General features: G+C 47.5%; 1 protein-coding gene across 1 annotated transcript in view; it reads left to right on the top strand.

Moving 5' to 3' along the window:
• Positions 1–23,821, top strand: part of Galnt2 (polypeptide N-acetylgalactosaminyltransferase 2) — a 128,742-nt gene that overhangs the window by 79,387 nt on the left and 25,534 nt on the right. Inside the window, exons 4-6 of the mRNA XM_005064669.4 lie at positions 22,982–23,080; positions 23,306–23,373; positions 23,565–23,630. Coding sequence (XP_005064726.1) covers positions 22,982–23,080; positions 23,306–23,373; positions 23,565–23,630 — 233 coding nt within the window. The remainder of the gene's footprint in view (positions 1–22,981; positions 23,081–23,305; positions 23,374–23,564; positions 23,631–23,821) is intronic.

Genomic DNA, 23,821 nt, shown 5'->3' with positions numbered 1-23,821 from the left:
AGAAAGCAGAGCAGGGAGGCGGGCAGCACGCATCCACCTAGAAGTCTGGCAGACAGCATTGTGCCCTGATGGGGCCGATTTCCCCTCCTGCCTCATTCTTAGGAGCAGGTAGTGGATACTGCTAGGGTTCAGCCCTTTCCTAATTAGCCATCTTTGGGTAGTGGTCACCACTGTTATTCCACAGTTTTATATAGAAAACACAGCTTTGTTGTCCTTTGGGACCAGGGAAAAGCCTGTGGATTATTTAACATGTGACCCGTGTAACCACACTGAAACAGATTCCTGGTGTCAACTTTCAGCCTTCTCCATCCACATCAGATGATTGCCTTTCTTTCTTTCTTTTTTTTTAAAGGCAGTTTTGTTCAGCTTTTTTGTTGTACTTCTGGTCATAGCCATCCTGTTTCTAAAACAAGGGCAGCAGGCCTCCATCCAACTGTCACTGGGAGCTCTGAGTGGAGTTTTAGACTGTGTAAGCCTTGACGCCAAAGTCTTGTACAGAGTCAACGGTGTATGCATGTCTGGGGACAGCCCCTTGCTGTCCCCACTGCCTTTCTCCCAGCTAATAGCATATGATGTCTAGATGACCTTCGGGGACCCACTTGAAGATCCTCAGAAGCCATGATGGGACATGCAACATTTTCTTCATATCCCAGAGAAGAAACAGAGGCTCTGGACTGGGAACTGCTACCATAAGGCTGCAAGGGTCAGTGATTATCAACATGACAGGATAGTACTCACCTAGGAGACAAGGCTCTGGCCATATTTGCAAGGGAGTTTCTAGATTAGGTTAATTGAGGGGGTCTTACCTCAGATGTGGCAGCAGCATCCCATGAGCTGAGATCCCAGACTCAATAAAGAGAGAAAGCAAGGTGAGCACCCACATTCTTTGCTGCCTGGCGATGTCCTGCGACCAGCAGATGCCATGTGACCAGCAGATGTCATGTGACCAGCAGATGTCATGTTAAGCTTTGGTAAACTGCACTGTGAGCCAGGACAAACCCTTCTTTCCTTATGCTGTCAGATATTTGGTCAAAGAAGTGACAAAAGTAACTGATACAGGGTTTAGCCTCTGGGAATAGAGCCCAGTAGAGTTAGGGTAAAAATGTCACCTGTTCACTTGAGCTGATGGAACTCTAATCTCCACGTGATCGTTGAGCTTTGTGTCACTAGCTGTTGCTGAGCGGGTTCTCACACCAGGATTTCATTGTGGCATACTCTTCTTAGAGCAGGAAAAGGTGTGAATGGGGGCTTTCAGCATGAGACTGGGCTTCTCAACTGCTGCCTCCATTGTGAGCTTCTCAAATTCCCTCAAACTCTACAGACATATTACTTTTCAGTATTTTTGGAATGATTGTCCAAACTGATCTTTGATTACCTCTCCCAGGATGGGTTGATTTCTACCTGACCTGTGTTGGCCTCCTTTACCTGTGTTACCATAGCCGCTGGGAGCCTTTCCTGTTGATTAGATGGGGATAAATTAAGTCCTGCACAAACCCTGGCAGGCTCCTGGAAGGGAACTTTGACCACTCTCCTTAAGTTGGCCCCAGGAATCCATCTCATGGCATCAGTGGAGGACACCAGGCTTTCTCTTTGGCCCCCGTAAAGTTTTGGGGAGAGCAGTGAGAACTTTCATGTGTATGCCTGGCTTCTGACTCTGCAGTATCCTTCTGTGTGGGCTGAAGACATGACACAGCAGAAACCATTCTCCTGTGGCCACGGAGCTGCAAGAGAGCAGGTGAAAGCAGATTCCCCATGTGGTGCCCGGGACCCTATGGGCCTGGAATGATCCCCGGATCCTTTTCCGTGCTTCCATCTGTGACTCCTGTCCCCTCCAAAGTGACAATGACTGGTTCTTTTGTGTGCTTTTGGTCTCACAGGACCTCTCCAGAAGTCTCCATTACCTCTGGCCAGCAGCCAGTGGAAGCATGGGCATTTGTGAATGTTGAAGTCCTAAGTCTCAAATGTGTCTGTATTTGGAGATAGGTTCTTTACTAGATAGATAGGGTTAAGATTAAATAAAGTTGTAAGAATGGGGCCCAGATTCACTGGGACAGATATCCCAGTAAGAGGATAGAGGGGAGGAATGAGGTAGGGAAGAGAGAGGGGGAGTAAGAGTGAGATCTTCCCATTGACCATATGAGGACATGATGGGAAGGTGGCCATCTGCCAGCCCTTGATCGTGGGAAGGTCCACATGAGATAAAGTACCCAGCAGAATAGAAGCAGCCAGAGAGAAGGCCACCTCCATGGGCAGCTGTGGGTGGAAGTGGCCCAGCAGGCCCTGAAGGAATCAGAGAGCACCTTGTCTGTGCATCCCTGAGTCCTCGTGTCCCCCAGCAATGGGGTGTGAGCCAGTCAGGTCTCTTAGCTTGTGGGGCCATTAGAAGTGCTTCTGTGAGGACAGTATGCAGCTTCTATGCAGAACTTGAAGTTTTGGGGTGTCTCCTCCCTGCCAGGAGCTCACTTTAAAATTTTTTTCTGTTGGGAAACCAACAGGCCTTCATGGAAACACACTGTCAGGAATTCTTTTCCCTGCTGATCAATCACCGCCCTTTGTGTTTGTTTCATTAAATTCCATGAAAATGAAGTTTGTTTGCTGAAGGCAGATTCCCCCAGCTTTCATGTGCTCAGTCAGTTTCACAGTTCCTCCTGTTCCTTCTTATCTTTGGGACTTTGAAATGTGCTTGTACCTCACACATATCTTAGTTCACATCTAAGTTCCTCAAAGCCTTGGACTCAGAGATCACCTGGGCAGCAAACTGGAAACAGGCCTCAGTGAGCAAGCCCAGGTGGCTTTCCCATCTCTCCCCCTCTGTGGAGTGGTTTGGATTAGGCTTGTGTGTTAAAGGCTTGGTCTCCAATGTAGCCAGGTGGAGACATGGGGAAAGTGACTGGATCATGAGGACTCTGACTTTGTCCAGGTATTCGTTGTGGATGGCTTCACAGTTTGTCGGGCTGTTGGGAGGGGATAGAAACTGACTTTCTTCAGTATTTCATCAGCTCCACTCCCCCTCCTTTCCCCATGCTTCCTGACAGCCATATGGTGAGCATTCGCTCACTCTGCTCTTCTCCTGCAGTGCCTTAACACAAACCCTCAGTGATAGGCCAGGTGACCATGGACTGGGGCCAGAATAAACATTCCCCCTTTGGGGTTTACTTCTGTGGGTCTTTTTGTCACAGTAACAGATGACTGACAGATGCCACCAGTAGGTTTTGGCCAGCATAGGAAACTGAGACTCTTAGGGTGCCACCCTGAATCTCAGTACCCTCTAGCCTGAGGAGCTAGCAGGATTATGAAGTTATTCATATGCCTGTGGTATGCTACAAACACCAAGCTAGTGTTTAACCCAATGCCCACATGAATCTGAGTTCCCAGCTTCCAGGTGCTATCTCGGTGCTCCGCTGCTGGATGCAACTGCCTTGATGCCATGCTCCAGAATACTTTATGATCTTAACTTTAGGCATGAGCCTCTGGCATGTGATCTCCATGTACCTAAAAATCAGGAAGCAGTGAGTATTGACACCTGGCAGCTGAACTCACTCCCAAGGTAAGCTGTTTCTTCTGGCACAGATGGAAGGGTCCTGAGAAGCTACAGAGGGCTGGCTGTTGTTGTCCGTTTCAGGTCCTCCAGGAAAGTAAGGAAGGGCCTGCCATCCATCAGTGTGTTCTTCCTTTTTGTTCCTATATAAGCCACCCCCCCTTTGGACCCTTTGAGCTGTAACAGGCACTGGGGAAAGTATCTGGCCATGGAAATGTGTGGTTTGGGCAGCAGATTTCATTTTGACCATGCCAGCCTCTCTGAAGACCTGGAGGGAGTCACCACCCCCAAGATTGTCAGCAGGGTTACAGAATTTATCCCCATATGCATGGCTACACAGGTGTTTCAGTTTCTCTATCTGTTATGCTGGGCAGAGATAGGTGATGCTTCATCAGTAATGCAGATTAGGTTTCTTATTGTTTGGTCCTCCCTTCATTCCTGGGTCCTGGGCTTTGTGATAGCAGTGAGTACATCTCCCAGACCCCAGCCCCCAGCCCCCACCTGAAGTTCTGTAGCCTAGTGAAACAGCTCATGGCTGAGCAGCCATCACTTTCTAAGTTTGACCAGCACTGGGGACACTTGCCTGGATCCCTGTGTCTTTTGTCTGCGATTTGCTGCTGAGTGTCTGCTCTTCCTGGTGGGCCAACATCCTTGTCATACAAGGTCTTTCCATCATTGGTTATGTTTCCTGTACACGTCCTAGAACTTTCTATGGGAAGTATGTAAAGTAGCCTCTACTTCACTTCTGGACTCTATCTGCCCTGACAAGCTTTGTCTTGTGGCAGGAGCATTTAGTTCTTGTGTGTTTGATGTGTGCTCTGGAGAACTGAGTTTAACGCCAGTATCACAGTGTTCCCAGTCCTGCCTGCTTCCCAAGTCCTCTTGACCTTCTTCCTGGTGTTTCTATCTTATTAGCTGGTTAAAGTTCCAACTGTGATAAACTAGTAGAGTTCAAGATGAATGAGCATTTGTTACTTTTTAAGCAGCACACTCCCCACCCATTGTTTTCTGTACACACACACACACACACACACACACACACACACACACTCACACACACACACACACACCATCTCTTAAGAAGGGTGTGTGTATATCAGACAGACAGACAGACAGACAGAAAGAATGTCTCAGGACATCTTAAATGTCCTTCATTTCAGTGAATACCCTTGAGATAGTATTTGTGTTCTTATCCTCATTCTTTGTACTTCCTCTTCCTGCCTGGGACAGCCGTCCATCTGTATCCCACAAACGTATCACAGCGGCTCCTCTTGGTACCAGTTCACTGGCAGTAGATCCTATTGATCTGTTCCTCTGAAGACATCTGTTTCACTTTCATTTTTGAGATGCCTCTCTCCCCAATTAAGAGTGCAGAATTCTTGGATGGCAGTTGCTTCTGCAATCTTTCTTTTCCCTTCAGTCACTCTGTGTCCCACTGTTCTTGGTGAAAATTAATTGTGACTTGTTCTTAAGGTCATTGTGTCTTTGATTACAGTTAGATTTTAAGATATATCTCTGTTTGCTTTTTAGTAATTTGTAAGAACTTGTGAGCATTGCTTTTTTTGTGCCTTAAGTCTATCTTGGGATCCGAGGGGTTTGGGTACTTGTAACCTCCCTTCTGCCAACCCTGTGTGCCCCTTCTCTCCCAGTAAGTCCCTCACCACGTTCTTATTGGGTATTTCCACCGGCCCTCTGCCCTCTTATGTTTTTATTTTTATTCCTCTGTCTCCGTGTAGCCTGACTCCTGCATGTCAGTATTAAGTCTGCCTGAAATTTGTCTGCTGAATTTCCACGTAGAATTGCTGTGTTCTGTTTTGTTTTTTTTTTTTTTTTTGGTTTTTCGAGACAGGGTTTCTCTGTGGCTTTGGAGGCTGTCCTGGAACTAGCTCTTGTAGACCAGGCTGGCCTCGAACTCACAGAGATCCACCTGCCTCTGCCTCCCGAGTGCTGGGATTAAAGGCGTGCGCCACCAACGCCCGGCTGAATTGCTGTGTTCTGGTAGTGAACAGGTGTGGAGATATTTGAAGGCCATCCCTGCTGTTTCCATCTCCCAAGGAAGATATAATTAGCAGATAGGATGGCAGATTACCTTTGTACTATGCAGAACTGAATCATAGGCTAGGTTCCATTGAGCAGGAAAAGGCTGGAAGTTTCCAGGTCTTTCTCATTCTAGGAAGCAGCCCCAGGATTGTCGCCCTAATTTCGGTCCCTTTGTTTTCAAGTCCTGACTTGAGTTCTGTCCTCCCCAGCCCAGGGTACCTCCAAAACTTGGCCTGGCTTCCTGTCTACAAGGCCTTTGCTCTGTTGGATGGATTTTACCCTGGTGGTTTCATAGGTGCTGGCCCCACTCTCTAGGTGCATCTGACTGTCTGCAGTCTCTTCAGAAATTTCAAGGCAATTTATGCATCTCATCCATACCTCTCTGCATTCTGTGAGCACTTTTTTCCAGAGCAAATGACTTTATTGTCACTAAATGTGGAGGAATATCTGAGTGTTTAGTTTGGAATCCTAATCCAGTATCAAGTTAATGGTTCCTTCGTCTCACCCCGTGCGGCAGTGTCTGTCTCAGATGAGAGTGAATGAGTAGACAGAAGTGTCATGGACACAGGGAGGGATGATACAACTTTTGTTAGTACCTCTGTCACTGTTACCCTGAGACCAAGGGGGAGATGATCTCTGACCCTTGGTTTGTATCTGCAAAGCTGTCCGTAAGCTTGGACATCTGTGGAAATATGAAAGACTTGTGAACCCCTCACTACTGTGCAGGTGTTGGTCAGTGCTGCCCTGTGACCAGCAGCTTGTGTTGTGTGAACCAGCTTGAGCAGACCAAGCTGTGCTCTGGGAAGCTTTGTTCTGAACTCCTGTGGCATGCCAAGGTCATGACCCTGAGTCGGCTGTGTTGCTCATGAGTATACAGCTCATTCTGCAGCAGAGCAGCAGTTTGAGGGAGCACCTTTGAAACCATGACCTGCCTACTACCAAGGGAATCAGAGCAGGAAAAACAGACTCAGCAGGGTAGCTTGATAAATCAGGTCAATACAAGCTGTCCTCCACCAGCTGCCCATTAAGACAGCCTTCACTTCATCAGCACCAGAGAAGGGGCGACTTGATGTAGGTTTGTTTTCAGTACCTCAATTGAATCGAGGGCCTCACACATGCTAGGTTCCTCAAGGGGGACATCTCCAGCCCTCTTTTTTTCCCACTCAATATATGTTTTTATTTAAATTAGAGACATGAATGCTCTACATGTCAATCCCAGCTCCCTCTCCTACCCCTCCTCCCTTGTCCCTCCACCAGTCTCCCAGCCCCTCACCCCATCTCCACATCATTCCCCAGGGAGGGTGAGGCCCTCCTGGGGGGGGGGATCTCCAAAGTCTGTCATTTCATCCAGGGAAGGACCTAGGCCCTTCAACCATGTGTCCAGGCTGAGAGAGCATCCCTCTATTTGGCATGGGCTCCCAAAGATCATTCATACACCATGGTAAACACTGATCTACTACCCAAGGCTACAGAGATTTCTGAGGCCTCCTCACTGGCACTACATTCATGGAATCTGGATCAGTCCCCTGTTGGCCTCTCAGCCATCAGTCTGGGATTCAAGAGCTCCTCCTTATCCAGTCAGCTGTCTTTGTGGGTTTCATCATCATGGTCTTGACCCCTTTGTTCATCACTCCTCCATCTCTGTCACTAGGTTCCAGGAGTTCAGTTCAGTGTTTAGCTGTGAGTATCTGTCTCTGCTTCCATCAATCCCTGGATGAAAGTTCTAGGATGACATATAAGGTAGTCATCAACCCTATCATCAAGGAGGGCCTATTAGTGTAGTCTCTCCACTATTGTTTAGTTTACCAGTTGGTGTTATCCTTGTAGATCTCTGGAGATCTCACTAGTGTCAGCTCTCTCCTCAAGCCTTTGACTCAATCTATTATGGTATCTCTCATCCTGCTCTCCTCTAGTCTTACCTCGACTCAACCTTCCTGCTCCCCCATGCCTTCTTCTCCTCTCCTCTTATCCCCCCCTCTTTTTCTTGGTTCCCTCTCCCCTTGCCCTATGTTTCCAATCTGCTCAGGGAGATCTTGCCTCATTCCACTTCTCTGGTGTATCATGCATCTCTCTTGGGAACCTCCTTGTTTCCCAGACTCACTGGTACTGGGATTGTAGGCTGACACTCCCCTGATCCATATCTAAAATCCATATATGAGTGAGTACATTCCATGTTTGTCTTTTTGGGTCTGGGTTACCTCACTCAAGATAGTTTCCTCTAGTGCCATCCATTTGCCTGCAAACTTAATGATTCCATTGTTTTTTCTGCTGTGTAGTACTCCATTGTGTAAATGTACCACATTTTCTCTATCCACTCTTCAGTTGTGGGGCATCTAGGTTGCTTCCAGGATCTAGCTATTAAATATAATGCTACTATGAACATAGTGGAACAGACATCCTTATTGTATGAATGGGCATCTTTTGGGTATATGCCTAAGAGTGGAGTTGGTGGGTCTTGTGGTAGACTGAGTCCCATTTTCCGGAGGAATCTCCATACTGATTTCCATAGTGGCTGTAGTTGGCACTCCCACCAGCAGTGGAGGAATGAACCCCTTTCTCCACATCCCCTCCAGCACAAACTGACATTGGTGTTTTTGATTTTCGCCATTCTGACAGGAGTAAGATGATATCTCAGAGTTGCTTTGATTTGCATTTCCCTAATGGCTAGTGATGTTGAGTACTTTCTCAAGTGTCTCTCAGCCATTTTATACTCCTCTATTGAGAATTCTCTATTTAATTCAGCCCCCCACTTTTTAATTGGATCCTTTGGTGTTTTGGAGACTTGCTTCTTGAGTTCTTTGTAAATTTTGGAGATCAGTCCTCTGTCAGATGTGGGGTTAGTGAATATCTTTTCCCAATCTGTGGGGTGCCTTTTTGTTTTACTGACTGGGTCCTTTGCCTTTCAGAAGCTTCTCAGTTTCAGGAGGTCCCATTTATTAATTGTTGACCTCACTGTCTGTGCTACTGGTGTTATGTTCAGGAAGCAGTCTCCTGTACCAATTTGTTCAAGGGTACCACCCACTTTCTCTTCTAAGAGGTTCAGTGTGGCTGGATTTATGTTGAGGTCTTTGATCCATTTAGACTTAAGTTTTGTGCATGGCGATAGACATGGATCTATCTGCAGTCTTCTACATGCCAGTATCCAGTTATGCCAGCACCATTTGTTGAAGATGCTATCTTTTTTTCATTGTATAATTTTAGCTTCTTTGTCGAAAATCAGGTGTTCATAGGTTTGTGGATTAATCTCAGGGTTTTCAATTCGATTCCATTGGTCTACCTGTCTATCCAGCCCTCTTTTTAACTTTTTTATTTTGAGACAGGGACTTACCTGCCTAGGCTGATTTTGAACTTACTGTATAACCCAGGTGGACCCTAAGCCTGAGTTCCTTCTACCTCAGCCTCTTGTTTTTGAAATGGAAAAGCTTCATGTAATGTAGGAAGGTGACAGCATGACATAAGGGTCTTGCCTTTCTGGGACAATTGGGATGCATCCCACACTTGGATGTGGTTTAGGAGTTACATGTCTTTTGCTGGTGCGCAGTCAAGGACACTAGTTAATGAATGGCATCTGACTATTCTGTATGCAGACTATGTGCTCTTGAGATGCTGGGTCTTGGTGATGGAGTCCATGAGTGCCCAGAACCCCCACTTCAGTCTAAAAAAAGGTTCAGACTAATACAATAACATCCATTTACCTTAACTATATCCAAGCACCCACAGGAAGCTGGACTGTATGTGCATATACATGTATACTGTGTGCATGAATGTGTGTGTGCATATGCACATGCCATGGACATGGGGAAGTGAGAACCAGAGGTCCATTGTGAGGATGTTGGCTTGCCCTGCCCATCTAGGACCATTTGTGCCATAGTCAGAGAATGCTGGGTGCTTGCCAGGAGCACAAGTGTTTATCTCTCGGTTCCAGAGGATCACAAGATCAGGGCATATGGGTTTGTTGTCTGGAGAGCTGGTTTCTGCTCCTGGGATGGTAGAGGGTTGCATTATTTTCTGTGAAATAATGTATGGTGAGAGCAGTGGTGACCTGCTCATTTCCTAGGGCTGACATATGTGACATGGGTGGCAGATAGTATAGTGTAGGCACATGGGGCTCGCACTGCTTCTGTATGCAGGGCTTTTTCCCAGCATCCCAGGCCCTTCTCATGTGTTTGGATTGACTCAGAATTCACTATCAAATATGATAAGAGTTACCCACTAATGGCTTTTTTTTCACCTTCTTTCTGTTACAACGTAGTTGTAGATGGAAAACTATGATTCCTTATTAGGTAACAAGAAGAGAAGAACTGGTGAGGCTTTATTGGGTCAATGAGAAAAGGATCTCTGGTTTATACAGAATGGCAAACATCACCTCTAAGGGAAGGCAGAAAACTTGTGGGTTGGAGGTCACATTGAGGTCTTCCTTGATGGCTACCTGCTAATAGCTTGTTTCTTTGTTCTGGACACTAACAAAGTGCCTCAGCCACCCAGGACTCTAGTTCCTATGTCATGGCATGCCCCCTGGAGGCTTGCACACAGTAGTGTCCTCAGACAGAGGCTCCATGTCCTCACCTGAGGGTTTATATCCTGTCTCGTGCTTGGGCTTAGCAGTGCCAATCCATGGAAATCAGGATAAGATGATGGCAGTGACAGTTGGTAACAAGGGTGCTGAAGCCTCCCTTGTCGTAGACCTTGTCTTGGGAAGATACGAGCTGGATCTCACATCTTATGTGGAGCAGCCTCCCCTTGTCCTCCTGTCTTTAAATACTCCTGGTTTCTTAGACTGCTTTTTAAACTATTATTTTGAGAACATATTTTTTTAAGTAGGTGCATCTGTTGTATTTTTAAAAAGCAGAAAGGAAACCGTATCAGAGAGCTAAAAAGTACTCACTTACGTGTTCCTCCGGACTTGTTCCCATTCCCCTGCTGCTTGTTGCCAGGAAAACTCAGTGCCCACTGCTTCTGTGCCTCAGTGGCAAGCGATTGCTGGGGTCTTTCTGTAGCTGCAGCTTCCATTCCCTGTGACTTTGTGTCCCACAGCTACGCTCATGTAAGTGGCTCTGTGGGAGTGTATGTGATGTCTCTTTCTGTTTTCAGTGCTGACTATGTGGGGTGAATATTTTTTAATGGTGTCTTTTGCTCACTGATTCAAAAGAAGATGTCACTTGAAAGGGAAGTGTGTTGCTTGGTTCTGACAAGGTCCCAGCTGCTAATTTTCTGGTGCCAACACCCTTGCCTTCTTCCTCTTCAGTTTCATGTTGGTAAACTTTGTGAAGTGAATGCAGGACAAAGGCATACACACATCTCTTTAGGTGCTCAAGAACAGAGTCTTTGCAAAGGACGTGTTTTTTACACACCACCTGTGAACGTCACCCACACCTGTGGCTGTTTTTGTCATGCTAACCCTTTGATAACTTCTAAAGGCTCACCCATGGGTGTTGACATAGGATGAACTCTTCTGTTCTATCTGTTAGCTCTGGAGATTTGTGTCCTCCCAGATGTAAGCCTCCCTGACGGTCCTGTACATACCTGCAGTGAGGTCTCCGGCAGCCATGAAACCTGTCTCACCATGTGTAGAGTGCGCCTTCCTTCTGTCCTCTCCCTTTCTCTCATCCTTGAGGACCAAGCTCACACTTGGCTCAGATTTGCCCACAGTGGAAGGGGAAGCCCTGCTCATGCCACTGGGTTCCATACAGATTCTACTTCGCCTATGCAGTCTCGTGTTTGTGTGTGACCCTCTGCAGAACGCCCTCTGGTCCTCACATGGCCATTGTCATCTTGAAATCATAGCAGCTCTGATTACTCCAAGACCCTCACAGGGTCAGGCCTTTAATACTCCCTGGGAGGAGCTTGCAATGAAATGTGAGCACTTAGGAGCTGAAGTAGGTAGGTGGAGACCTCTTCAGCTGTATAGCTTCCAGGAAGCTGCCCACAATCTGTAACTCTCTGGTTCTCCACCTGAATTTGGTCTGTTGTGGGTGCCTTATTTGGGGTGAATATGTTTGTTCACTTCTCAGTGCGTTGGGGTCTGCCATATGCCCACCCTGTGGCTGCTGGGTGCTGAGTGCTGGCTTTGTGTTAGCTGAGTCTCTCCTTGTATTATGAAATGTAGTGCTATCATTTCAGTTATTTTTTAAGCCTAATTTAAAATTACCAAAAATATTGTTATTTCCCATGTGTCTGGAGCTCTGCTTTGACTTTCTTTTTTTAAGCCACTGTGTGTTTAGGCAACAGTTTCACAACTGTATGATTTTTTTTTCCTTTCTGTCAGTTTAAACGTAAGTTGTTGGTATTTTGCCTCATTTTATCAGTCGGGAGGTAGATGCTCCTGCTCTGTGATGTTATTTTCTTGCCTGGCACTAGTGGCCTTAGCATCATCATCTCTGGCTATCTGTAGTTGGGGGTTTGTTCCAGATGTTTCACTAGACATTTGACATATTTCTCACTTGGTTTCCACAGCAACCTTAGAGGCAGGCGCGTTCATTATTGTTCCTGCGCGGTATCAGTGAGAAAATTGAGAATCAAGATAGCATACCTCGAGTTGGTCATGGGGGAAAAGGAAGTTGAGGGGGTGGGGGTAGAATAGGGGGAAGAGGGAATCATAGGTTCGAAGACAGATCAGGCACCAGAGTGACCTCGAGTGATCTAAAGGGATAACACCAATTGGCAAGCTAAGCAATAGTGGAGAGACCACCTCGAATGCCCATTCCTGATAATGAACTTGATGTCTATAACCATCCGGGAGCCTTCATCCTGTGACTGATGGAAGCAGAGACAAACACACAATTAATCACTGAACTGAACCCAAGGAACCCAGTGACAGAGAGAGAGGAGTGATGAGCAAATTGGCAAAGAATGGGCTGGCAAAACCAGCAGAGACAGCTGATCTGAACAGGGGAGAGCTCTTGGATCCCAGACTGACAGTGAGGAGGCCAGTATGGGACTGATCTGGACCCCCCAAATGTGAGTGTCAGCGAGAAGGCCTGGGCAACCTATGGGGCCCTGAGCTGTGGATCAGTGTCTATCCCTGATATACAAACAGTCTTCGTGTGCCTATAGCACAAAGAGGGATGCTCTCTCAGCCTGGACTCTTAGGGGAGTGCCTGGACCCTACCCAGAGTAAAATGACAGACTCTGATATCCCCTATGTGGAAGGATTTGGCAATAGGGTGGGAGGGTGGGGGGAAAGGGGAGTGCGGGAGGAGGGGAGGGAGAGGGAACTGGGATTGACATGTAAAACAAGCTATTTAAAATAAAAAAAATTGAAAAAAAAAGATAGCATACCTCTGGTTAAGCTGGTGAGGATAGCATGAACATGTCTGACTGCAGGAGCCATGTCTTAATGCCCCCACTGTGTGAGTGAGTGAGTGAGTGAGTGAGTGAGTGAGTGAGTGAGTGAGTGAGTGAGTGTGTGTGTGATTCACATGTGTTTATGTGTGCATACAGGCATGCACCTGTGTTCAACTTGTAGTGACCAGAGGTAGGGAGTCTTTCTTAATTGCTCTCCACTTCATTTTTTGAAATGGGGTCTCTTACTTAACCTGAAGCTCATTGAATTGGTTAGGCTAGCCCACTGTTGAGGTCCATGGGTCTTCCCTCCAGTGCTGGGATTACCCCTCCTGGCTTTCCCACAGGTCTGGGGACTGAAGTCAAGTTTTCATGCCTGTGCAGAAGCACTTTGTTGACTGAGCCATCCTCACATCCTCCATGGCTCCTCCCTCTGCATATTTTCTAGGTATGTTCAAGATGTTTTAAAGTACACAGAATTGTTTCAGAGTCCAAAATAGCCCTACTGCCACAGCCTGGCTGATCACACTGTAAACCTGGCTCCTGACAGTCTGCACTCCCCTCCATCATCACAGGGTTCTGCCTATTTCTAAGAACATCTGTTTAACCTACTGCAGTGTTGTAATCTGGCATATAGGGAGGATATATTCATGGGTTATCATTATCAACATAAAATTACCCCTTGTGTAACATTTTCATTTTGCCACATGATTTAGCCTGCGTGGCACTAATAGGCTGCTTTATTTTTCTTTATTTTGCTTTCGCACTGTACTGGGGGTTTTGCCAGGGCTTGCCCATGCTAGGCAAGCACTCTACCACCGAGCTAAAAGTTTTACTTTTAATTTTGAGACAGAGCCCACTAGATTTTCCATTCTGTAGCCCAGGCAGACCTTAAGCTTGCCATTCTTCTGCCTCAGCCTTTTCCGTAATGGAGACAGCAGTGTGTCTCACAGGCCCTGCCATTTATTTGTCCTATGTATTTATGTTTTCTGTTATTTTTCCATTTCTGACAGCTGTTTTCTCTTGGGTTTATATCTTGATTCTTTTTCTGTTCCTATAACAAAGTACCAGAGACTGAATAAGTTCTGAAGATGAAAGTTTATTTGGCCCATGGTTTTGGAGGCTGCCAATCCAAGAGCACAGAGGGGCTGCCACTTGGCCTCTGAGAGCCTTGTGCTGGTTCAGTCGTGACAGAAGGCAGCCATCATGGACAAGTGGGCAGGACACCCATGCTTCTGGCCTCTTCCTCCTTCTTCTGGATGTCATGGATCTGTGCCTCCCCCATGTTTTCTTGCCAGTTCAGTCATCTGCAGATACGGTTTTGTTTTATTTGCTGTTCTTTGCTTTATTTTTTTCCCCAATTGATTAGCAAAGTTTTGTTTCCTACTTACATAACTCAGTTGCCATTTTTTAGCAAAAGTAGTAGACAAGTATTGGTTTAATACTGAGAATAAAACTGTGCCTGTTCTTAAAGAGGAGCACATATGCTTTTTTCTATCGGATCAACTTTTTGTTTTGTTTGATGCCCGGGATTAGATAAATTCTGTGACTTTTTTATGTGTCTGGGTGTTTTGCATGCACTGTCTCCATCACTCTTGAGAACACTGCTGCTGAGGGCCCAGAATTCAAGAGCCCAGGAACTGGAGCTACCGGCGGTGATGAGCTGTGAGCTACTGTGTGGGTGCTGGGATTGAACCCCAGTCCCCTGGGCAAGCAGCCAGTGCTCACAATCACTAAGCCACCTCTCCACCTGTCTGTGATCATCTTTTAAGAGATTTTTATCTGGGGAGTGGAGGGATTTCATGCATGTTTCCTGCAGAACACCTGAGTTCAATTGTCACCATCCACACCAGATGCCTTACAAAGGCCTGTAACTCTAGCTCCAGGGGATCTGATGCCCTCTCCTGACCTCTAAGGGCACAGCACATACATGTAATTTAAATATTTATTTGCACAGTGTTTGTACATGCGAGTTAGAATGCACTGGTGTGAGGTCGTTTTATGTTTCCTTCTGTTGTGAACCCCGACTTACTTCATGAACATCTTTCGATTTTTTGATTTTTTATTTGTGTGTGTGTGTGTGTGTGTGTGTGTGTGTGTGTGTGTGTGTGTGTGTGTGTGTGTATGCACATGCATGTGTAGAACTTAGAGGACAGCTTGCAGGACTTAGGTCTCTTCTTCCACTGTATGGATCCCAGGAATTGAACTCCAGTTGCCAGGTTTGGTGGTAAGTGCCTTTACCTAAGCCATCCCCCTGGCTTGTGCCCTAGACTCCTCTATCTGGTTTAGTCTGGAGCTTCATGTGGTCTTGTAGGATTCTCGTCACATCACTGACATGCTTTAGGAGCCTTTGCTTTCCTGACGATGGCTTTCCATTGCTTCATGGAAACACTGAGTTCACAGTACATAGGGTAGATTCGCAGAAGCAGTGGTTTTCCTTGAATGTAGGGTGTGCGTTTCCACTGTATCATTGTCCCCCAGTGAACACTATCAGGGAAGCCTGAGGCCATCCCTACTGCGGGCACTCATGGTATGGGATACTTGATGCAAAAGAGATACTTTATCACCCTGTTGAGCAAGGAATCTGGAAGTGGCCATCTGAGACTGTCTTGGGCTGGGGACGCTCCAGCTTTCCTCAGCCGGGTCTCAGGCATTTGTTTTTTGCCTCAGTGGTTGCAAGGGGCTGCCACAGCTTCATACACCATGATCGTTTCCAGACAAACCACAAAGGGCAGAAGTGGGCTTTTCTTCAGTGGCTCTCTTCCCTGATCTGGAAGCTGATCTGTCCCAGAAGCCTCCAGGACTTGCTGCTATAGTTCTTGGGCCAGACTTCAGCTGTGGCTGCATATGACCCAGGAAGCAAGTGAACTTTTGGATCATAGGCTCACCCTCCCACAGGAGCCCACAAGAAGGGGTGACAGGACTGAGTCTGTCTTGCTGGACAGGCACACCTGCCTGCAGATACATAGAGGCTCCCGGTGTCACGGGTGACGACTGGTCTGAAGTACAGCAACTGTTGATGTCCAGGAGCCCAGGTCCAGTTTATTTGTTATCGTACTTGCATTTTGTCATCAAAGGAAGGTTGATCTTCCCCAAAACTCAAAAGAAATGCTGTTAACTCACTGTGAGTGGGTTAAGAGAGCTCAGCAGATCCCGGGCTGTGCTTGAAGAGATGGGCAGTGATGCTGTCCTGTCCACAGTAGTAGATGCTGACAGCCTTCTGCGTCACCGTCACCCCCACACACTCAGCCGTTAACGCCTGTCTGCCCTTCATCTTTGAGAATGGAGGGGCCAGCACAGCCGCAGTTGTCAGCTGATCTGTTTACCAGATATGCCAAATACAGAACATTAAGGCCATCTATGGTCAGTTGGTTCCCAGACCACCTGCTGGGCAGAACTCATGATCTTGCCTGTCAGCTCCATGTGGGGAGAGTAACTGCCATTTCCACGAGGCACTGGCATTTGACCCGGAGGAGCTAGGTGTAGGAGGGAAAGTAAGCCGCTCGCCCAAGTAGTCCCTGGGAAGCTTGCCGTGGTGCTTAGCCATTTGGAGACCAGAGGAGTAGAGCAAATGGAGGCATGGCTGGCTCTGTGGAATCAGAACTGGGCTGTCCCACACTGTGGAAGCTGAAGTTAGAGGGCATCTACAGCCGAGGGTCAAGGTAGGCATCTAGTCAAGCAAGGGGAAGCAATGCATTGTGGTTCCTGTTGGTGCTCCGAAGTTGAGCTTCAGGAGGAGTGAGTTTAAAGGGCAGTTCTTGCTTTGACTTTCAGAAATGACTCCAGCCGTGAGGGCAGGTGCACATGCTGGTGAGCTGTACTTGGTGAGGTTAAGGGAGCACTCACAGCCCTGAGGGTAGGTGCACATGCTGGTGAGCTGGACTTGGTGAGGCTAAGGGAGCACTCACAGCCCTGAGGGTAGGTGCACATGCTGGTGAGCTGTACTTGGTTAGGTTAAGGGAGCACTCACACAGCTCTGTCCAAGGCTGTTATTTTCTCAGCTTCCAATAGCTTTTGACTCTTTAGAAGATTTTCAGTTAAAATTTAGTGTCTAGAAAACATGAGACAATGGCGAGAGTGCAGATGATAGTCCTCATGAAAGAGCCTCCCTCACACCACAGCTTGACTTGCCGAGAGCACCGGATGAGGCTCTGCAGGTGCACATTTTCTTCTGTGAGCCGGGGCCACCTCCTCAGCTGTCCAACCTGATGTGTGTCTGGTATCCTAGGTGTATGTGTGTGTGCGCGCGCGCACGCTTTCTTCTTGTACCTTCAGCTGGTCTACCAGCCCTGGTGTGTGTGTGGGGGGCAGTGTCCTGGGAGGGTGTGGTGTGTGTGCTCTTCTCTTGTACCTTTAGCTTCCCAAAGGGTGGGAAGCTTTCAGAGGCAGTGCAGCCAGTAAGATAAGCTGTGTCTTGTGTCATAGGATGACAAGTGTTGTGGTTTTGAACTTGGCTCTTATGTTTGCAGTGTGTGGTGCCAGGCTACAGGACGTGAGAAAGCCGTTTTAGGTTAATAATGGTGACATGAGACAAACGAACCCAGGGTGAATAGGGCTTTGTCAGACCTGCTAGCAGCCAAACCTTAAGAAGCTTAATTTCGGAGCAGCTTGCAAAGGTCATTAAATATTTTAGGGTTTGGCTCTCTGGTGTTAGAAGACTCAGAATAGTCTGGGTAGATATCAGGGCTGGCTGGGAGCCAGCTAGTGGCTGGATGTCCCGCCCCTGCTGTTGGGAGGGTCACTAAGAGCATTTTGATTAAGCAAACATTATATAACAGTTGATTTGGTTCTCTTAACTGTTTTTCCCCTTCTACTTCCATTTCTGATTCACAAGTTATCCAGTTGTTCACCTAGGCTTCTAGAAGATTTCATAGCAACCACCTTGGAATATGAAGCTGCCTTTGTTGTTTTGGTAGGCAGAGTAAAGAGCTTGAGACATGCATCTGGCCCAGGTAGGGATGGGGTGAGACCATTTCCAGCATGCCCAGGCTGTATGTTTAACTGGTGGCTGGGTCTTCTGTGTGCTGTTGACTGTGGTCAGATGCCATGAATAGCATCCCTCCAGATGTTTATTAAAAGGAACTCAGTATGGAGGTCTCACCAAAACTAGTCTGGGTGACCCAGCCACACCACTCCTGGACATCCAAGTCAAGATCACACAGACAGACACTTGCAATTGGTGTCTACAGCTCTAGTCACAGCACATGTTACAGAGCAGTCCGGGTATCACCAGGATGGGAAAATACAAGGAAACTGGGTTTGTTTTCAACCATAAAGAAGGAACAAAGTCATGCCATTTATAGGAAAATGGGTACAATGTGGGATAATAAGTGAATAAAGCTGATCTTAGAAAGACATCACATGTTTTCTCTCATTAGCGGAGCCTTAGTCTTTATATAAATATATAAAATCACATATGTATGGCACAAAAGTGGAAACAAATCTGTTCAGGCAGGAAGAGGGTATGTGGGAAATAGGTTTAGCACAAATGCATGCGTATAGGAAAACTTAAAAGAACAAATCTAAGGAGAACTGCTTCAGCATAGCCTAGGGTTTTGTTTTTGGGGTTTTTTTTTTTTGTTTGTTTGTTTGTTTTGTTTGGCCTGCTTATTCAAGTCAGGGAAGCTACAGAGCCAGGTACCCATATTTTACTAAGCTCCATGCACAAGTTTGGTGACCCCGACCAACTCGGGCTTTGTGGTGGTTAGCAGTCTGCAGTCTTCCAACAGCTGCTTACCCTGTGCCAGCCCCTGAGTGGAGAACAGTTTCCAGCCCTGTCAGTGGTCAGCTCTGGCTTGGCAAGAGCTCTAGCCACAGCAGGTAGACACTTTGGGGAACATTGTAGCGATTGCTATGGCACGCTGATGTGTGTGGGCAAACGCAGCAGAAGGACCGAGCATTCAGTGTCCCAGTGTCAGGGTGGCAACAATCTTCCTGCATCCCATAGGCAGCGGATCTGTTTTCAGTTCCTCCGATTTTCAAGACTTTTGGCTGTTAACCGTGTTGTGGAGACTCATTCATACAAGTGCCGGGTGAGTGAAGTCAGGGCAGCCATGGGGCTCCTAGCCCCTTTATCTTCCCTCTTGGCTGCAGGGGCAGACCTGAGCTCAGGAGAGGGGCAAACACCTCCCTACTGTCTTCACAGAGCCCCTATTTCCTCTTGGCCAGAGCAGAACTGCCTATGTTTCCAGGTGGGTCCTAAATCCATCCGAGTCAACTTTGTTCCTTGTATGGGCAGCCTGGTCTCTTCCTACTCAAGGTGGCAGAGCTGAGGGATAACCCTGACACAGAAGGAAGGGAGGCAGGGAGGAAAGGTGAGCAAACTAGAAAAGTGAAACAGCACCAAGGTCTGTGTGTGGCTTCGTCTCAAAAGCGTGTCTCCAAGGACAGCCGTTAACAAAAACAGAAAACACGGTTAAACCAAGTGTGCTGGGAAGGGACCAGAGCAGCCAAGACCATTAGAAAATTGCAAATACATTTCTGTGCAAAGAAATCTGAAACTTAAACGGAATGGGAAATTTTCCAGGGAAATGTAATTACCAAAATCACTCAAGAAGTAGAAGACACGAGCCGGGCATGGTGGTGCCCATTTGCGTCTCAGCACGTGGGGTTGAGACTTCAGAGGCCGTGTGACCTCAGTTTTGCAAAGGAGTGGAACAGGAGCAGGGAATGCCTCAGCTGTCAAGCGGTGTCTCCAACCAGTGAGCAGCGTGGCGCGACTCAGGCCGTAGATCGCTGCTGCTCCTTACTCCTGGTGGAGGGTCGGAAGGGACAGTAACCACATTATTCACAGCAATCTGCGCTCTGACCCGAGCACAGCAGGGTTGTGTGGTAAAGCTGATGTGCCCAGGCGAGCAGGGCCTCTCTGTGTGCCCTCCACATCAACTCTGAGCCCCTGTAGATTGATACCATGTGTCGCTCGGGAATACGTATGTATGTATGTCTTTTATGTGTGTGATTTATTGAAAACGTACCTAGGAATGACTGAGCACCAAATATGGGGTAGTGGCCCCTCCCTGACAGTGGGAGTTGAGGTGGAAAGGGACGAGAAAGGATAATAACTATTATCCTGCCATCTCATCTGAAAAAACCAAATGGCAGCACCATAGACAGTTAAGACATGACTACAGAGTGAAGGCCTGCTTGCTTCTTATTGTCTCTACATTAACCAGTGAATTACATTACGAGTGTCTTGATGTTACATGAGACGAAGTTGCCTGCCAGGAGACCTAGGGGCCCTCATCTCCCTGGTGGCCTTATTGTACCTAGAACTGGGCCCTCACCTTAGCATATGACATGTTCTGATCAACTTCTTACTGTGTGCCCTCAGCCTCACCCTGGTGACACCCATGGACAATGCCAGGATCAGTAAGGCCACCATATCGAGATCTGGTCCCAGTGACGTGTATTGAGCTTACAAATGACCCTACAGTATTTGGGATCATTCAGTCTGAATGTAGCGTCAGTCTGACCCTGAGAATCAGCTGTAGCTTTGATTTGCTGTTGGAAAAGGTAAAGCAGAGCAGGGAAAGGCCTGGTATTTGCAAAGGTGAGAGTCATGTCCTGGAGAAGCGGGGCTCTTCTTGACCTCTTTCTAGCTAAACTACGGGTTTTTTAAAAACTTTTAATTTTACTTTTTAAATTCATATTTGTAAACTGCATTTATGTGGTTTTTCCCCAGCCTTGTCAAATTCTTGACCTTTTTCTCTTTATTATTATTATTGTTACTATTTATGAATATATGTAAATACAACCTGCTGAGTCTCTTTAGTGTTGTTGCTCTAGTGTGCATGTGGTGTGTGTGTGTGTGTGTGTGTGTGTGTGTGTGTGTGTGTGTTTCTTTCTGGTTTGTCAAGTTGTTGTTTTAATGGACAGGAAGCTTCCTGGCTGTCATACACGTCTTTGGAGCCTCAAGTGAGCCCAGAGTGGGTTTCTAATGGTGTCACTCTGGGAAAAGAGAGCCCAGCTGCAGCCTCCTCTTGCTGTCAACTGCTCAGTCCCGCATGGCTGGGGAGGAAGCACCCCACAGTTGACTCCCCACAGCTGCCACCCTGGTTCCCACTCCTCTGGAGCAGCAAGGACTGGCCAGTGGGGCCAAAAACACTCTTTAAATGCAAAATTCATGACTTTTCTTTTTAAAGAGATTCCCCTGGGGCCCCATCTTGGTTGAGGGTGAGGCTTATCTGGATTCATGCACACACTTCAACCCATGGGGTGTGAGATCCTTCAGCTTCTACTTGTTACTCCTCTACCTTAAGATGGGATCCTGCTGAAGCCGCATGATTGCCAAGACTGAGCGCTCAATGCCTTATGAATATGTAGAGGAGTTTTAATAAAATGATGTGAAGCAGCAGCCCTGCTTGTTCCAGAAAATGCTTCCAGAGCCCCAGGAGACTTCCAAAGGCTCCTGGAAGATGAGCTTCCTGCAGAGAAAAGGAAAATGAGAGAATAGGGCATGATTGGATGGGCCCCGAATCCAGCAGTTTAAGGATGAAAAATGCTGCCCCGTGTTTCTGACATTCCCACCAGGCCTGTAAGCCCTATTGAGTTTCTTGGCACAGATCTGCTGGCTCAGTCATTCCTGCTGGTCTACGTGGAGACCTGGCTGCAGTGGGCCTCGAAGCACGGAGCCCTCCCTCCTGTAGCATTACTGGTTGGCTTCTTGACAGTGACATCACTTGATGGTTTGTTTATAGTTGAAGCTTTTAATATAACATTCAGCTATTTTTTATCAGTTTGCTTATCCATGAAGACTCATTTACAGTGAGACCAGATACTAACTGTAGAATTCATTCCCTTAATCCCCCAAACAACTGCTACACATTTTTTTGGTGATTAATTAAAAGGAACTTACTATAATGACTAAAATTAACCAAAGGCACCCTTTCTGCAATCCTAGCCTAATTACCTTCTAATTGCGCTGCTTTTCTTGCTTATGCTCAAAATCTGTGGGTCTGGCTCATTTTGTCAGTCCTGAGGGAGCGCATGTGTCCTGGTGCTTGTCCTCTCCACGTCTCTGTTGGCGTTGACAACTGCTACTCTAGCATCCACCTCATGCTCAGAGGTTGAATGTTGAGCCGTGACTGAGCTCCGGGTTCTTCCAAAATCCATCTCCTTCTCCCACTTATTTCCATTCAAGATAGATACTCATTGGAACTGATGATGAAGCTGCCAGGTAAACCAAGTCTTCAGTGTGTGGGGCCATGGAAGGCTCTGCACCCTAAGAGATGACAAGAATGAGCATGGGGGAGCCTGGGCCTGGGCCAGGAACTGGATCGCCTTGGAGTTCACAGTTTCCTCCTCAGTTCAGTACTCCCTTACCTTGCTGCATTGCTGGGCTCCTGCAGTCTGCAGCCATTGGCGACTCAGGACTCTGGCTGCACTCAGACACAGTTCACAGTTTCCTAGTCCCCTACCCTCCCCAGAGGACCATGTGGAGACCCCGGGACACACTGCTCTGTGTTGGCACCCCCAAACTGGCCTGGAAAGAGTCCTCTCATGGCTTCTGCTGAGCTGGATCGTATATTGTGCTCGGAATTTTGGCCATGTGATACTTCAGTATGTCAGCCAAGACCCAGAGAGGTGTGTCGTTAAGACTGATCTTTAGAGAGTCCCGTGTGAGGCATCCGAAGAGGTCCTATGCCACCTGGCATCTTAGCAGGCCTAGGTCCTTATGTCCTTGTGCCTGAGGTAGTCCTAATGTGCTGGCCCACATGCCAGTCCTGTTTTCATGAGCAGTCACCAGGTTACTTGGGGTTGGCAGGCAGTGGGAAGGACAGCAGTCAGTGGGTTGTTACTGTGAGAGCCTGTCACAGGCAAAGCACAGGTGAGGAAAAAACAATGGCCCCAGTCCCCAGAAATAACTGTTGAGAACTGAGGCAGGCAGGCGTGTGACTGAGGTGTCTGTCTGAATGGGGGAGGATTTCAGGGCTTTAGAACACACGTTTGACATGTTAGAAACATGCTCTGGGTTCATACAAAGTGCAGAGCTCCCTTGTTGTATCTTCTGCTTCCATATGTCCCATCTATGCCAGGAGTGGCAGCCCACTCTGCTTGTCCGTCAGGGGTGATCCCTGGCAGGTTGTGTCCTTTGTTCACAGGATAGTCTTTCTTTTCCCTCAGGTGTCAGCGGAAGCAGTGGCGGGTGGACCTGCCAGCCACCAGTGTGGTGATCACATTTCACAACGAAGCCAGGTCAGCGCTGCTGCGGACGGTGGTCAGGTGAGGCCAACAGATAGCTCCAGCATCTCACAGGAAGGGTGGGGATGCCTAACAACAGCTGCACCTCAGGCAACAGCAGGAGCGACAGATGAGGTCATCCAGCTGCCAAGACTGGGGCATGAGGTAGCTGCTGGCTCCTCTAGCCAAGGCTGGGGACCACAAGAGAGAGACGGCTCCAAGTGGCGCTCTGCCCTTATATGGCTCTGTCCTTCTGTCTGTTCTCAGTGTTCTTAAAAGGAGTCCGCCGCATCTCATCAAGGAGATAATCCTGGTGGATGACTACAGCAATGACCGTGAGTTCCTACCCTCACCCCTGATATCAGCCTCCCTGGTTTGGGGTGTCTGGGAGGAGTGACCTAATACAGTACAGAGTAGAGTAGGCACGTGGGGCAGGGGAGACATGTCCTCCAGAGATGCACCCTTCCAGCCTAGAACCCAGTGTAGACTTGGGGTTCACAACTCTCTACCTCTTTTCTCTCCTTAGCTGAGGACGGGGCCCTCTTGGGAAAAATCGAGAAAGTGAGGGTCCTCAGAAACGACCGACGAGAAGGTAAGAAAGTTTTAGTTATTTTTCTCATTGGCATGACAGATGCAGATAAAGGAAGGGTTTGTTTTGGCTCCTAGTTCTAAGGGATGCAGTCCATCATGGTGGCTGGAATGTGTGGCAGCTGGTCACTGTGGTCCACAGCATGTAGACAAAAGTGAGCTTGTGCGCAGCCCACTTTCTCCTTAGGAACCAGG

This window comes from Mesocricetus auratus, unplaced genomic scaffold (assembly GCF_017639785.1).
Source record: "Mesocricetus auratus isolate SY011 unplaced genomic scaffold, BCM_Maur_2.0 Super-Scaffold_100013, whole genome shotgun sequence".
In the NCBI taxonomy this organism is placed as follows: domain Eukaryota; kingdom Metazoa; phylum Chordata; class Mammalia; order Rodentia; family Cricetidae; genus Mesocricetus; species Mesocricetus auratus.
This window is presented reverse-complemented; position numbering and strand designations above follow the sequence as displayed.